Source organism: Mus caroli, unplaced genomic scaffold (assembly GCF_978045245.1).
Source record: "Mus caroli unplaced genomic scaffold, Mus_caroli_1 scaffold_7, whole genome shotgun sequence".
Lineage (NCBI taxonomy): Eukaryota > Metazoa > Chordata > Mammalia > Rodentia > Muridae > Mus > Mus caroli.
In genome coordinates, this window is record NW_028227262.1 from 107,208,982 (window position 1) to 107,219,934 (window position 10,953).

The following is a 10,953-nucleotide window of genomic DNA, read 5'->3' on the forward strand; positions in this document are numbered from 1 at the left end:
TGCTTCCCAAGTGCTCATACTAAAGACGTGTGTCACCATGCCTTCCCACCTATTTATTTGTTTGTTTGTTTGTTTTAATGATTTATTTATTTATTTTATGTATTTGAGTTCACTGTAGCTGTACAGATGGTTGTGAACCTTCATGTGGTTGTTGGGAATTTAATTTTGTAGGACCTTGCTTGCTCTGGTGGGTCCCTGCTTACTCCAGCCCAAAGATTTGTTTATTATTATAAATAAGTACACTGTAGCTGTCTTTAGATGCACCAGAAGAGAGTGTCAGATCTCATTGCGGGTGGTTGTGAGCCATCATGTGGTTGCTAGAATTAGAACTCAGGACCTTTGGAAGAGCGGTCGGTGTTCTTACCTGCTAAGCCATCTTGCCAGCCCCCGCCCACTTATTTCTTAACATTCTGGAATCGTGTGGACCTAAATGGTAGTGTCTGATTTCAAAACATTCAACAAGTAAACATTTAAATAAGTAAAAACATTTCTCATAAACAGGACACAGCAGTCACAATTCAAAGGCATCACACAAAGGTGCCCATTCAGGTGATTCTGAAGTGTTTCAGCATGTAATATCCATGTCCATCAACCTATTACAATCATTGATATAATCTAATAATAAAATAAATCTACTAATAAATAAGTAAATCAATCAATCAATCAACAAAAGAGTTGATCAGATTCAAGCCAATGGTTTTAGTTTTCTTTAAATTCATTGAAGAGACTCTGTACCCTTGCATGAGAGGCAAGGGTGAGGAAGCAGGAGTTCCTTTGGCCTCCCAAGCCTACACTGACCTCTTACTCTGGGCTCTCAAGGGCTCTTACTATTGTCTCTGCCTACTAATAGCAGGTGTATAGAGAAGGGCTGCAAATCTCTCCACAAGGAAAATGATGGCTAATGGGTCCCAAACTCTAGTTTTGCAGAGACTCCCATGCTCTCCATCTTCTGGCCTCCCCTGAGGCACCAGCTCCTGGAGTCTGCACTTGACTTCTACACTTACTGACTTCCCCTTCTCCTCTGCCCTTGCTTTCTCCAAGTTATTGCTACCTCCACCATCCCCCTCTCCTTTTTTCCCCTTTCAAAAACTTTGTTTCATTTTGTTGGGGGTAATTTACTCAGTATGTATTACATGCTTCCAAGATCAGGAACACAATGTGTATGTATGAGTGAGTGAGTGTGTGTGTGTGTGTGTGTGCCGTCCTATGCAAAATGAAAATGTAGGTCGGTGGATTGAAAACAAAACACAGAGATACAGTAAATGGGATGCATGCCTTTGGTTCCAGGAGTCTTGAGGCTGAGTCAAGAGGATCTTACACTCATGGCTAGCCTGGGATGGGTAGGGATACCCTGCCTCAACCTTCCTTCAAAGAATTGTGAAGAATTTCAATGTGACAATAGAAAACAATAAGCCACTTTTGAGGCCATGTGAACATATATTTGCAATCTTTGACACTGACCTTGCATGGTCATGCAAGGAGAGACATGGAGCACTTTGGAATTGTATTCTCCTTATATATTTTCCTGATTTTGTATTTTAACATTCTGATAGAGTACTACATATTCATGTGGTACAATGTTTTGATATATGTATGCACTGTGCAAAGATTGCAGTGAGTTTATTAACATCACCTATGAAAAGATTTAATATAAATTTCTTTTGCAACTTGGAAATAAATCTACTCATCATGTTATACAACGGGTTTTGAAAAGACATTCTAATCTCCAGTAGATAGGCACAGCCCCCCAGTTGAGGGATGGGGCCACCCACCCATTTTAAAATTTTTAACCCAGGATTGTTCCTGTCCAAAGGAAAGACAGGGACAAAAATAGAGCAGAGATTGAAGGAAAGACTATCCAGAGACCGCCCCACTTAGGAATCCATCCCATCTGCAGACACCAAACCCTCACACTATTGCTGATGCCAAGAAACACTTGCTGGCAGGAGCCTGGCATGGCTGTTCCCTAAGAGGGTCTGCCAGCACCTGACTAATACAGACACAGATACTCACAGCCACCCATAGGACTAAGTCCAGGAACTCCAATGGGAGAGTTAGGGGACAGACTGAAGGAGCTGAAGGAGATTGCAATCCCATAGAAAGAACACCATCAACTAATTAAACTACCCAGAGCTCCCAGAGACTAAACCACCAACCAAAGAGGGATATACATGGAGGGATCCATGGCTCCAGATACACATTTAGCAAAGGATGGCCTTATCTGGCATCAGTGGGAGGGGAGGCCTTTGGTCCTGTGAAGGCTTGATGCCCCAGCATAGGGGGATGCTGGAGTGGTGAGGTGGGAGTGGGTGAGTGGGTGTAGGAGCATCCTCATAGAGGCAAAGGGGAGGGAGAAAGGGGGTGAGATGGGGAATTTCTGGAGGGGAAACCAGGAAGGGGGATATCATTTGAAATGTAAATGAATGTAAATCATTTTAATGATTAATTAAAAAAAAAGACATTCTGTTGTGCATAAACTTTGTGGACTTTGGTCAATATCTTCCCAGCATTTTCCTCACTTCTGCCCTGTCCTGCTGTAACCACTATTCTACTACACAGCAGACTGACATTCAGACTCTTCTCTATACTTCTTATTGTTTTCTTTCCCCATCCACCTGTCTGTTCACCCACCTACCCACCCACCCTCCCACCCATCCCCTTTCCTTTCCTTCTATCAGTTTCATACTATAAAGGCCAGGGAATCCTCAAACCGACAGATCTGTTGCCCCTAGCCTCTCAGATGTTGTGATTACAGTTGTATACCAAAACACCCAGCTTGACTTTTAAATGCTCCCTGTGAGACCATGTAGCAGTCTTATGCTCCTTTGCACCTGGCTCACTTGAATGGTTACAGTGTCTTCCAGGCTCATTCATGCACTGCAAACATAAACTCTTTCTATTTTAGGGCTGAGTAGTATGGCATTACCAGTATATCATATTTCATTTGTGTAACTGTGAGCAGACATTTACATTGATTCCCTATCCTGGCTGCTATGGACAGTGGTGCAGTGAATGTAGCTAAGCATGTCTCTTTGACACACTGATTTCAGTACTTTTGTACATGTAGGAGTGCTACTGCTAAATTATATGGTAGCTCTACTTTTAAGTTTGGGTGAGAAACAGTCATATTATTTTTTCGAATGACTGTACTAATGGTAGCTACTGTCTCTGGCAAACCTAGGGGAAGGGTGGGAAGAGAGACAGATCAGACAGAAAAATCCAAGCTCCAGTCTCTTAAGGGGGAACAGGTTTTAAGCAGATGGCCTGCTGTTTATTCCAACCATTTTCAGGGCAATCTTAAAATCTGTGGATACAGGGCCTGTTCACTTCTCTCTTGGACATATGTGGACGCATTATTGTTAGGAGTTATGCTGGTTAAATACAATTATCACTTGGAGAGACTGGCCTCTGAGCATGTCTGTGAGGAGGATATTTCAATTAGGTTGAGATGGGAAGACATGGCCTCTGTGGGTGGCACAATTCCCTAAGCTAGGATCCTGGATAGAATCAAAGGGGGAAAGGTGAGCTGAGCATGAGCATTCATTTCGCTCTTCTTTCTGAATATGGGCAAAAAGTAACTAGCTGTTTCAGCCCTCAACTGCCCCGACTTCTCTGTCGTACTGGCCTGACTCTCAAACGGTGAGCCAAAGTAAACCCTTCCTTTCTTAATCTACCTGTGTCAGGATATTTTTATTACAGCAACAGGGTTTTCTCTCTCTCTCTCTCTCTCTCTTTTTTTTTTTTTTTTTTTTTTTTTTTTGGTTAGAGTCCATGGCTCCAGGGACACTATGTGCCTTACAGTTCCCAAGAAACCAAGGTACTTTCTCAGGCAGTGAAATGTGCAGACCACCTTGAGTGTCTATATATGCTCCCTTAGAAATCAAGAAAGCCTGGAAGCGTGACAAGGAAATTGGTCTTAGACATTAATCTTGTGTACTCTGCATTGCTTGCAAACGTCACTGCATCCTGGCAAATACAACTATATTGATCCTGGCATTTGCCACTATATTTTGTTTCTGATAAGGGTATAAAATCTGGTTGCCTAGGTCTTGCTGTGATCCTTTTTTTTTTTTAAAGATTTATTTATTTTTTTTATTATATGTAAGTACACTGTAGCTGTCTTCAGACACTCCAGAAGAAGGAGTCAGATCTCATTACGGATGGTTGTGAGCCACCATGTGGTTGCTGGGATTTGAACTTTGGACCTTCAGAAGAGCAGTCGGGTGCTCTTACCCACTGAGCCATCTCACCAGCCCCTCTTGCTGTGATCCTTATGGACCGAGTATGGTTTAATTTCTCAGGTTATACCAGGTAGCTTGGCCCAGTAGGTAAGCACAGGAGTGCTTACAGTGAGGGATTTTATAAACTGACATTTCTTCATCTGTTTGAGACCATACTAAGTTTATCTGTTGTGGTATTTAATATATAAACTACTGCTATGCAAAACGTATGTTTTTGAGATGAAAATTACATGTATTTTTGATGTTTGTGTGAGAGCCCGTGTGTGCCATGGTGCATGCTGTGTGTGTGGAGTGGCATGGTTCAGAAGAGAACTTTTAAGAGGACATTTTCTCTTTCACTATGAAGGTTCTAGGCGTTGGGCTCAGGTCATCAGACTTGGCACTTAGTACTTTTACCCACTGGGCCTATAGCCAAAGGTTTTGGATGAGAAGGCAACGCAGAGACATGCATTGTTATTCCTAAATCTTCACACTCACTATTGCCTGGGCAGCTCTAATGTATACAAAGCTACTCATTGTTTTATTGTGACCTTATGTTTGTAAACAGTGGATGTCTTCATGTTTTTTTTTTTTTTATTTTATATGAACTGTATGTACTAAAGACTCCTTTGTAGAAGGAAACAGTCCTTCTAAGATGTACTTCCGGTTTTACACAACAGTGAACCTGGGTGAAGATGATTTTAGATCCCAGAAGATGCACAGAGCACAGTCAAGAAGACCAGGGGAAGGAAAATGACAGGAAGTAACAGGGTATTCAGGGAGAAAATGGGATATAAAATGGGAAAGCCAGAGGGAGCAAGCAAAGGGCAGCTGGCAAGAAGGCTTAGCCTCATTGAAAGCTGTGACCTCAGTTCCAATCATGTGTCCAAGTGTGGGCTGCGCTTCAAAACAGACTTCTCACATAAGTCAGTATGATACCAAAATGCAGAAATTTCTGATTATTGAACAGTAGGGAATACACAGAAGTGGAGATTTAGGCAAATAAATAGCTGAGAAGGGTGTGGAAAAGCGGAAGAGACTTAGGAGGGGACGGATTTTATAGCAGGCTGTACACAGAGGCATACTGTTCTCGAGATCTCGGAATTATGAAAGACTAAACAACATCTGAAGGTCACAGCAAAGACAGAGACCACCTTGCTCTGGTTCTGAACTTGGATTAAGTATCTGAGCACAGCTGGATGTTTTCCTGGTTCCTTCCACTGTTCACAGTTTTAGGATCCCAGTCCTACTTCTCTCCCAGTTTCCCCGGCTGGTCAGAGACAGTGAATGCCAAGCTGATTTGTTGCTAAGTCTACTGAGCTTAGTTTCTTGTCTTTGATAAATGAGAGGAAAGGGAGACTGTTTCCTGCACTTACTCCACTGTTGCCCCAGTGTGCTTGGGGGAGCAAGGAGGGCTGTGGATCCAGAAAGAGTTCATCTTGCCCAGACTCTGGAGTGGGCAGCATGTATCCGATCATGGATCATTGTACCCGAACCCCAGCCAGGCAGACACAGATCCAGAAATGCTTTGTTTAGTGGCATCAACTTTATTTTATGGGAATGCAGAATTTAAGGCTTTTCAAAAGGCACTTGTGAGGCACAGAAGTAAAGGCAGGCACAGCTAAAGGTGGACTCTTGCTCCAGTTCCCAGGGCCACATCAGATGGAGACATCAAAGATTACTCTGTAAGGCAGTCTTAAAGTCTGGCATTCGCAGTTGGGGGTACAGGGCCCATCCACTTCTCTCCTAGATGGAGAAAAATCACAGGTGTCTATACGTGGTCATAAGACAGGTAGCAGTGGGAGATGGTCCTAAGGAGTCCCAGGACCTTCTAAGAACTGCTTAGCTTCAAGGTCTAGAAGATTTCCTTCTCCCCTATGGGGAGACTTAAGAACATCACACAACCTAGATCAGCACCAACTAAATACAAGGCTTCCTTGTTAGAAATAGCAGAAGCTTTTATTGTTGTTGTTATGGTCATGTGATATAATGGGTGTTGGGCTGGGGTCAAAAGGTCAAGTGAATGAAAACCTGAACTTACCTAACAGATAAGCTAGCAACTCCAAGCGGTCAGACCCAAATAACATGTAGGTTTTACCATCCACATGGGCAACAGTGGTGGGTAGCCCAAAGGCCTAGAGAAAACAGAGTATAGGAAGGAAGGTGATAGAGCGAGTGGTTATGGTCTGAGGTGCAAAGAACAAAGCAAATGAAATGTCTGCTAAGAGACTCGTTGGCCTTAGGGATCTTCTCAGCTCTACCTATGTGGCACATAGATTCTTATTTGTAAAAACCACCATCCTTTCCTTCCTTGACTAGGGTAAGGGGGGTAGAAAGGGAGTTGATGAGATGTTTAGGAAAGCTGGGGAAGACTTATGATGGGAAGAAGGCAGCTAACAGCCATGAACATGAACAGCCATGGTGACATCACTTCTCTCTCTTTAGACAGGGGCTGGGGAATACACATGTAGTTGCTCACCCCATATTTGCAGGCTGCATCAGTGTTCTCAATGAGCTTGTTCTTCACCTGTTGTGTGGAGATCTTCTCCAGAAAGTGTTGGGCTTGTGCTGTGGACATTCCAGCCTTCACTGCTGCCTGGGGAGACAAGGAAGAGCATGTCGCTAACACTGCATTGCTGAGACTGCACTGTGGGGGTGGAAGGAAACCTTATTCTTTTCCCTCTCTGTTCTCAAGTTTTTCTGGAAAGACCTTTGCTCAACTGCAAGTAACAGATTATCTAGCCTAGTCAAGACAGATTGTCTCCTTTTCCTAAAGTCTATAGGTAAGTGGAAAAGGCAGAGGGCACAAAGAAGTCAAAGTCACAGAAACTGCACCAGAGGGCATCGCAGAGGCCAGCTAGCCTCATTTTTCCATTTCACAATGAGGACACAGCACAGAACAGCCATTTATTCCTTGCTTAGAGGCACAAACTTTTGTCAATAGCATCATTAAACACCATATCCCTAGAATTCAAGCCCAGAGTGCTTTTGTCCCTTTGCCTTAGAATTCCTAACAGTCTCAGTACCCTGTATGACAGGCAGCCAGTGGGCAGAGCCCATCTGCTCTACCTTGCCTTGGGTATTATTGTATAGCAGCGATCATCACACAACCACCTTTCGAGAGGAGCAAATGATGTTCCTCTCTAAACAAGGAACAAATGTGTTGTCACCCCCACATTTTCTGAGTGGGTGAATGAATGAATGAATGAATGAATAATGGGTGAATGAATGAATGGGCAAATGACAAGGGAGGTCAGAAACCTAAGGTTCTAAGTCCTGTAGATTTTCCTCAAGATTTTTGGAATAGAGTCATGGCTACAACTACCTGTTGGCTTCTAGACAATGAAAGGGCTTCTGATTGGGATGCACGTTAAAGTTTAGAATTAGTGGTATTCCAACCTGGAATATCTTAAGGAGCTATTCAAAGTCCCAGTATGAAGGCTATTCCCTAATTGATGACATCAGCCTTTCCTGAGGATGACACTTGGCACTCATGGTTATGCCAGTGTACAGCCCAGGTTGAGAAGCTACAACGTGACCTCCTATGAGCCATTGTCCCTAATAGTTAAATGAGTTGTTGAGAAACAGGGGAAATGGATGAGCCACTGAATTAACAAGATATCCTAAGTATTAAGTAAAACCAGACTAAACACACACACACACACACACACACACACACACACACACCACACCACATGTATATGCCTTTAGAAACTAGATATAGACACTAGAGGGAAATGTAGCCCATTCTTTGCATATCTAGCTTAGGAGTGATTTGGTGTCTCACATATTAATAGAATATGTGTCAAGTATCATTTGTATACAGGAGAAAAAGATCATTTTCAGTTTCTTGACTTCATGCCAAAGAACATCTAACTTTTAAAGCCCCCTCCCTGTCTGGCATGCACTCCATGTTTTGAGCACTTTTCATTTATTTCTCACTGAGCATCTGTTTAATTCTCACTTGTCAGTTATCTTTTTTGTCTGGGTAAAGTCTCCTGCTTTATGATGGGCATACATCAGTGAAGCTTGCGCTGGGAATCCCTGGAGGCCCGTGAACAGAAGGCTCCATTCTTTCCCATCCAGGGTTCCCACATGGTCCTCCCTTTCCCACACTGACTTACTTCATTTTTCTTTCACCAAACTCATTTTATTCATATGCTATCCACAGTAGACGTTTTGTTGCTGTGGCTGGGGATTAAACTCAGGGACTCAAGCAGATTAAGTATGAACTGCGCTTAACTCTACAACTGAGCTACAACCATAGCCCACAGAACATTCTTCAAAGAATCCTCTTCATCCCAACTTTATAGTAACCTGTCCCCTCAGACACTAACTTTCTAAATCATTAAGAACCCTTTTTTGTTCTCAGATTCCCTGTGGCAATAGTAGGGTAGTCCAGTCTAGACACTCACAGCCAGAATGCTCTGATACTCCGTGATATCTTCATCCTAAGAAGAAGAGAACATTTAGCCAGAAGGAAATAGCAAAGAGACCGGTATGACAGCAGGATCCTATTTCTGGAAATTGCCCCGGGCAAGGTCAGAATGTCATCTAGCTCCCCGTCCCTTCCCTCCAGGATTCAGAGTTTAGCCCTTACTCGAGACCATACACGCATCCATATCTCTCTGGACACCTTCTCCAGCATTTCTGGTTGCTCCATGCTTACGGTGGTGAGGAAGCGCATGGCATTTATACTTCCTGTGGGGGCAGAGGCATGTAGACCTAAGATTTCTATTCCTTATGTCCTGATGGAGGAACGTGCCATCCTTCCTTCAGACACGCCCCCAAGCTCATCCTTCAGACACGCCCCCAAGCTCATCCTTCCTTCAGACACGCCCCCAAGCTCATCCTTCCTTCAGACACGCCCTCAAGCTCATCCTTCCTTCAGACACGCCCCCAAGCTCATCCTTCCTTCAGACACGCCCCCAAGCTCATCCTTCCTTCAGACACGCCCCCAAGCTCAACCTTCCTTCAGACACGCCCCCAAGCCCATCCTTCTTTCAGACACGCCCCCAAGCTCCGTCACCTGCAGTCTTTAATTCCAGTTTCTCATAATGGATTTACTCTATGCAGTCCTTGTTTCTCGCATCCCTCTCTTTTGGCTAGCTGATGCTGGGTTCCCCACACAAGTATGTTTTACTTCTTGATATCCTATGAAAGCCCCAGCTGGACTGCTCGCCACTATATTCCCCAATGTTTCTGACCCTCTTCACTTATTTATTTCTGCTTCCTCTGAAACTGGAGTTATAGATGGTTGTGACCCACCATGTGGATGCTGGGAATTAAATTAGGTCCTCTGGAAGAGCAGTCGGTGCTCTTAACTGCTGAGCCTGTTCTCCAGCCTCCTCCTCACCTTTCTTAACAGCCTCACCAAAGAAATCCTTGGGTATGTTGAGGGGAACCTGGAAGAACTGCTTCAGGAGAGGAATCTCTTTGAACATGTACCGGCCTTTTCGGGGAACCATAGCAGGTGGTTGGTTTCCTGGCAGTGTAGAGTTAAGACAACTGGTGAGAGAGGACATGAGGGTCTCAGGCTTGGGGAACCTCTCCAGTAGAAAACAAACTACTAGCTTAGGCTGAGGTCTGCATACTCAGTGCAGGACAGGCCCCTCAGGCCACAGAAAGCAACCCTCCTTGCCCAGAGAGGTGGAGCTTCTTCATGCTTACCGCTGTCTTTCATGATCCCAGCGATTAAAGTGGGCCGCAACTGCAGCTTTATATTCCAGAGGTGTTGGTATCTGCATAGGACCTACAAGTGCAGAGATAAGAAGGGGAGCTTGTGTGGCATTTGAGGGCTGTCTTCTGCCTCTAAGTGCAGGGCAGAGATGGGCACTTCACACTGAACTGGTTGGTTTAATAGGACAAAACTCTCAGTTCTTTGAAATAGATACCAGAATGCTTACTCCAGTGTACGGTTTTCATCCCGTAGAGCATCCTAGCGCCCCTGATCCCCCTCCCCGAACTTGACCTAGCTTCATTGCAGTCGCCTCTGTTCTTTCTAGGGTCTATGGAAAGAGAATATTTGACCTTAGGATCAGGACCCTACTTGGCGGAGTCACGGTCCGTTTAAAGGCACAAAGTGAACTTCAACCTGAATCCTGTGCTTAACCCTGAGGGCATCGACAGGAATTTCTGCAGCCCGGTGACCAGTGCCCCACTGGGCACTCGCCTCGCAGACCACAGCCCGGGCGGCTCCCCTGCGTCACCTCAAAGCCCAGCCAGGAGTACGGGGACAGCACGTCGTAGAAGAGTTCCAGGATGCGCGGCGCCGGCCCCATTCTACAGTGGTGAGAGAAAGTGAACATGAAGCCTTGGGCTGCCGAGGAGTTTTAGGCAGCTGAGGAGCAAGCAGCCAATCGTAGTCGGCGAATTGCAGGCGGGTCCGCTAAGGGCCCTAGTGCGCAGTCTCCGGGAGAGGCCCCGCCCCACGGGGCGGGCCCAGGGGTGTACACCCGTAGACCAAGAGCGGATGAGGAAGGCGGAGTCTGAGATAAAGGGGAAGGTCAGACCCAGAGAAGGATCTCAAGTGTGTGCAGCCAGTTCTAGAACTTTGTCCCTCAAGCAAGAAGGCAATGCACAAGGATCCAAATTTGCGTTGGGTGACTTTTAAAGATCGGCAATATGGAAATTCCGAATTACATCTTTTATTGTATTCACTTTCTCAGAGATTAGAACAAAGTTTGGAATGAATTTGACAGTTGACATAGTGGTCTTTAAAAAAAAAATCTTC

The 10,953-nt window shown here is 44.7% G+C and overlaps 1 protein-coding gene across 3 annotated transcripts; it reads right to left on the reverse strand.

The window, feature by feature from the left end:
• Positions 1-5,744: 5,744 nt before the first annotated feature.
• On the reverse strand, positions 5,745-10,627 carry Gstk1 (glutathione S-transferase kappa 1). Of its 3 annotated transcripts, none has more exons than XM_021164885.3 (8): positions 10,430-10,623; positions 9,891-9,972; positions 9,577-9,728; positions 8,821-8,921; positions 8,636-8,671; positions 6,700-6,816; positions 6,262-6,355; positions 5,745-5,966 (listed from the first exon to the last, which is right to left on the reverse strand). In XM_021164885.3, exons 2-8 carry the CDS (start codon positions 9,965-9,967, stop codon positions 5,917-5,919), a joined length of 627 nt encoding a protein of 208 aa, XP_021020544.1. In that variant the 5' UTR covers positions 9,968-9,972; positions 10,430-10,623; the 3' UTR covers positions 5,745-5,916. The 3 variants fall into 3 exon arrangements, with proteins under 3 accessions (XP_021020544.1, XP_021020543.1, XP_085696787.1); XM_021164884.3 differs by having other exon boundaries at positions 9,577-9,705; positions 10,430-10,622; XM_085840661.1 differs by lacking the exon at positions 9,577-9,728 and having other exon boundaries at positions 10,430-10,627.
• Between the last annotated feature and the right edge of the window lie 326 nt (positions 10,628-10,953).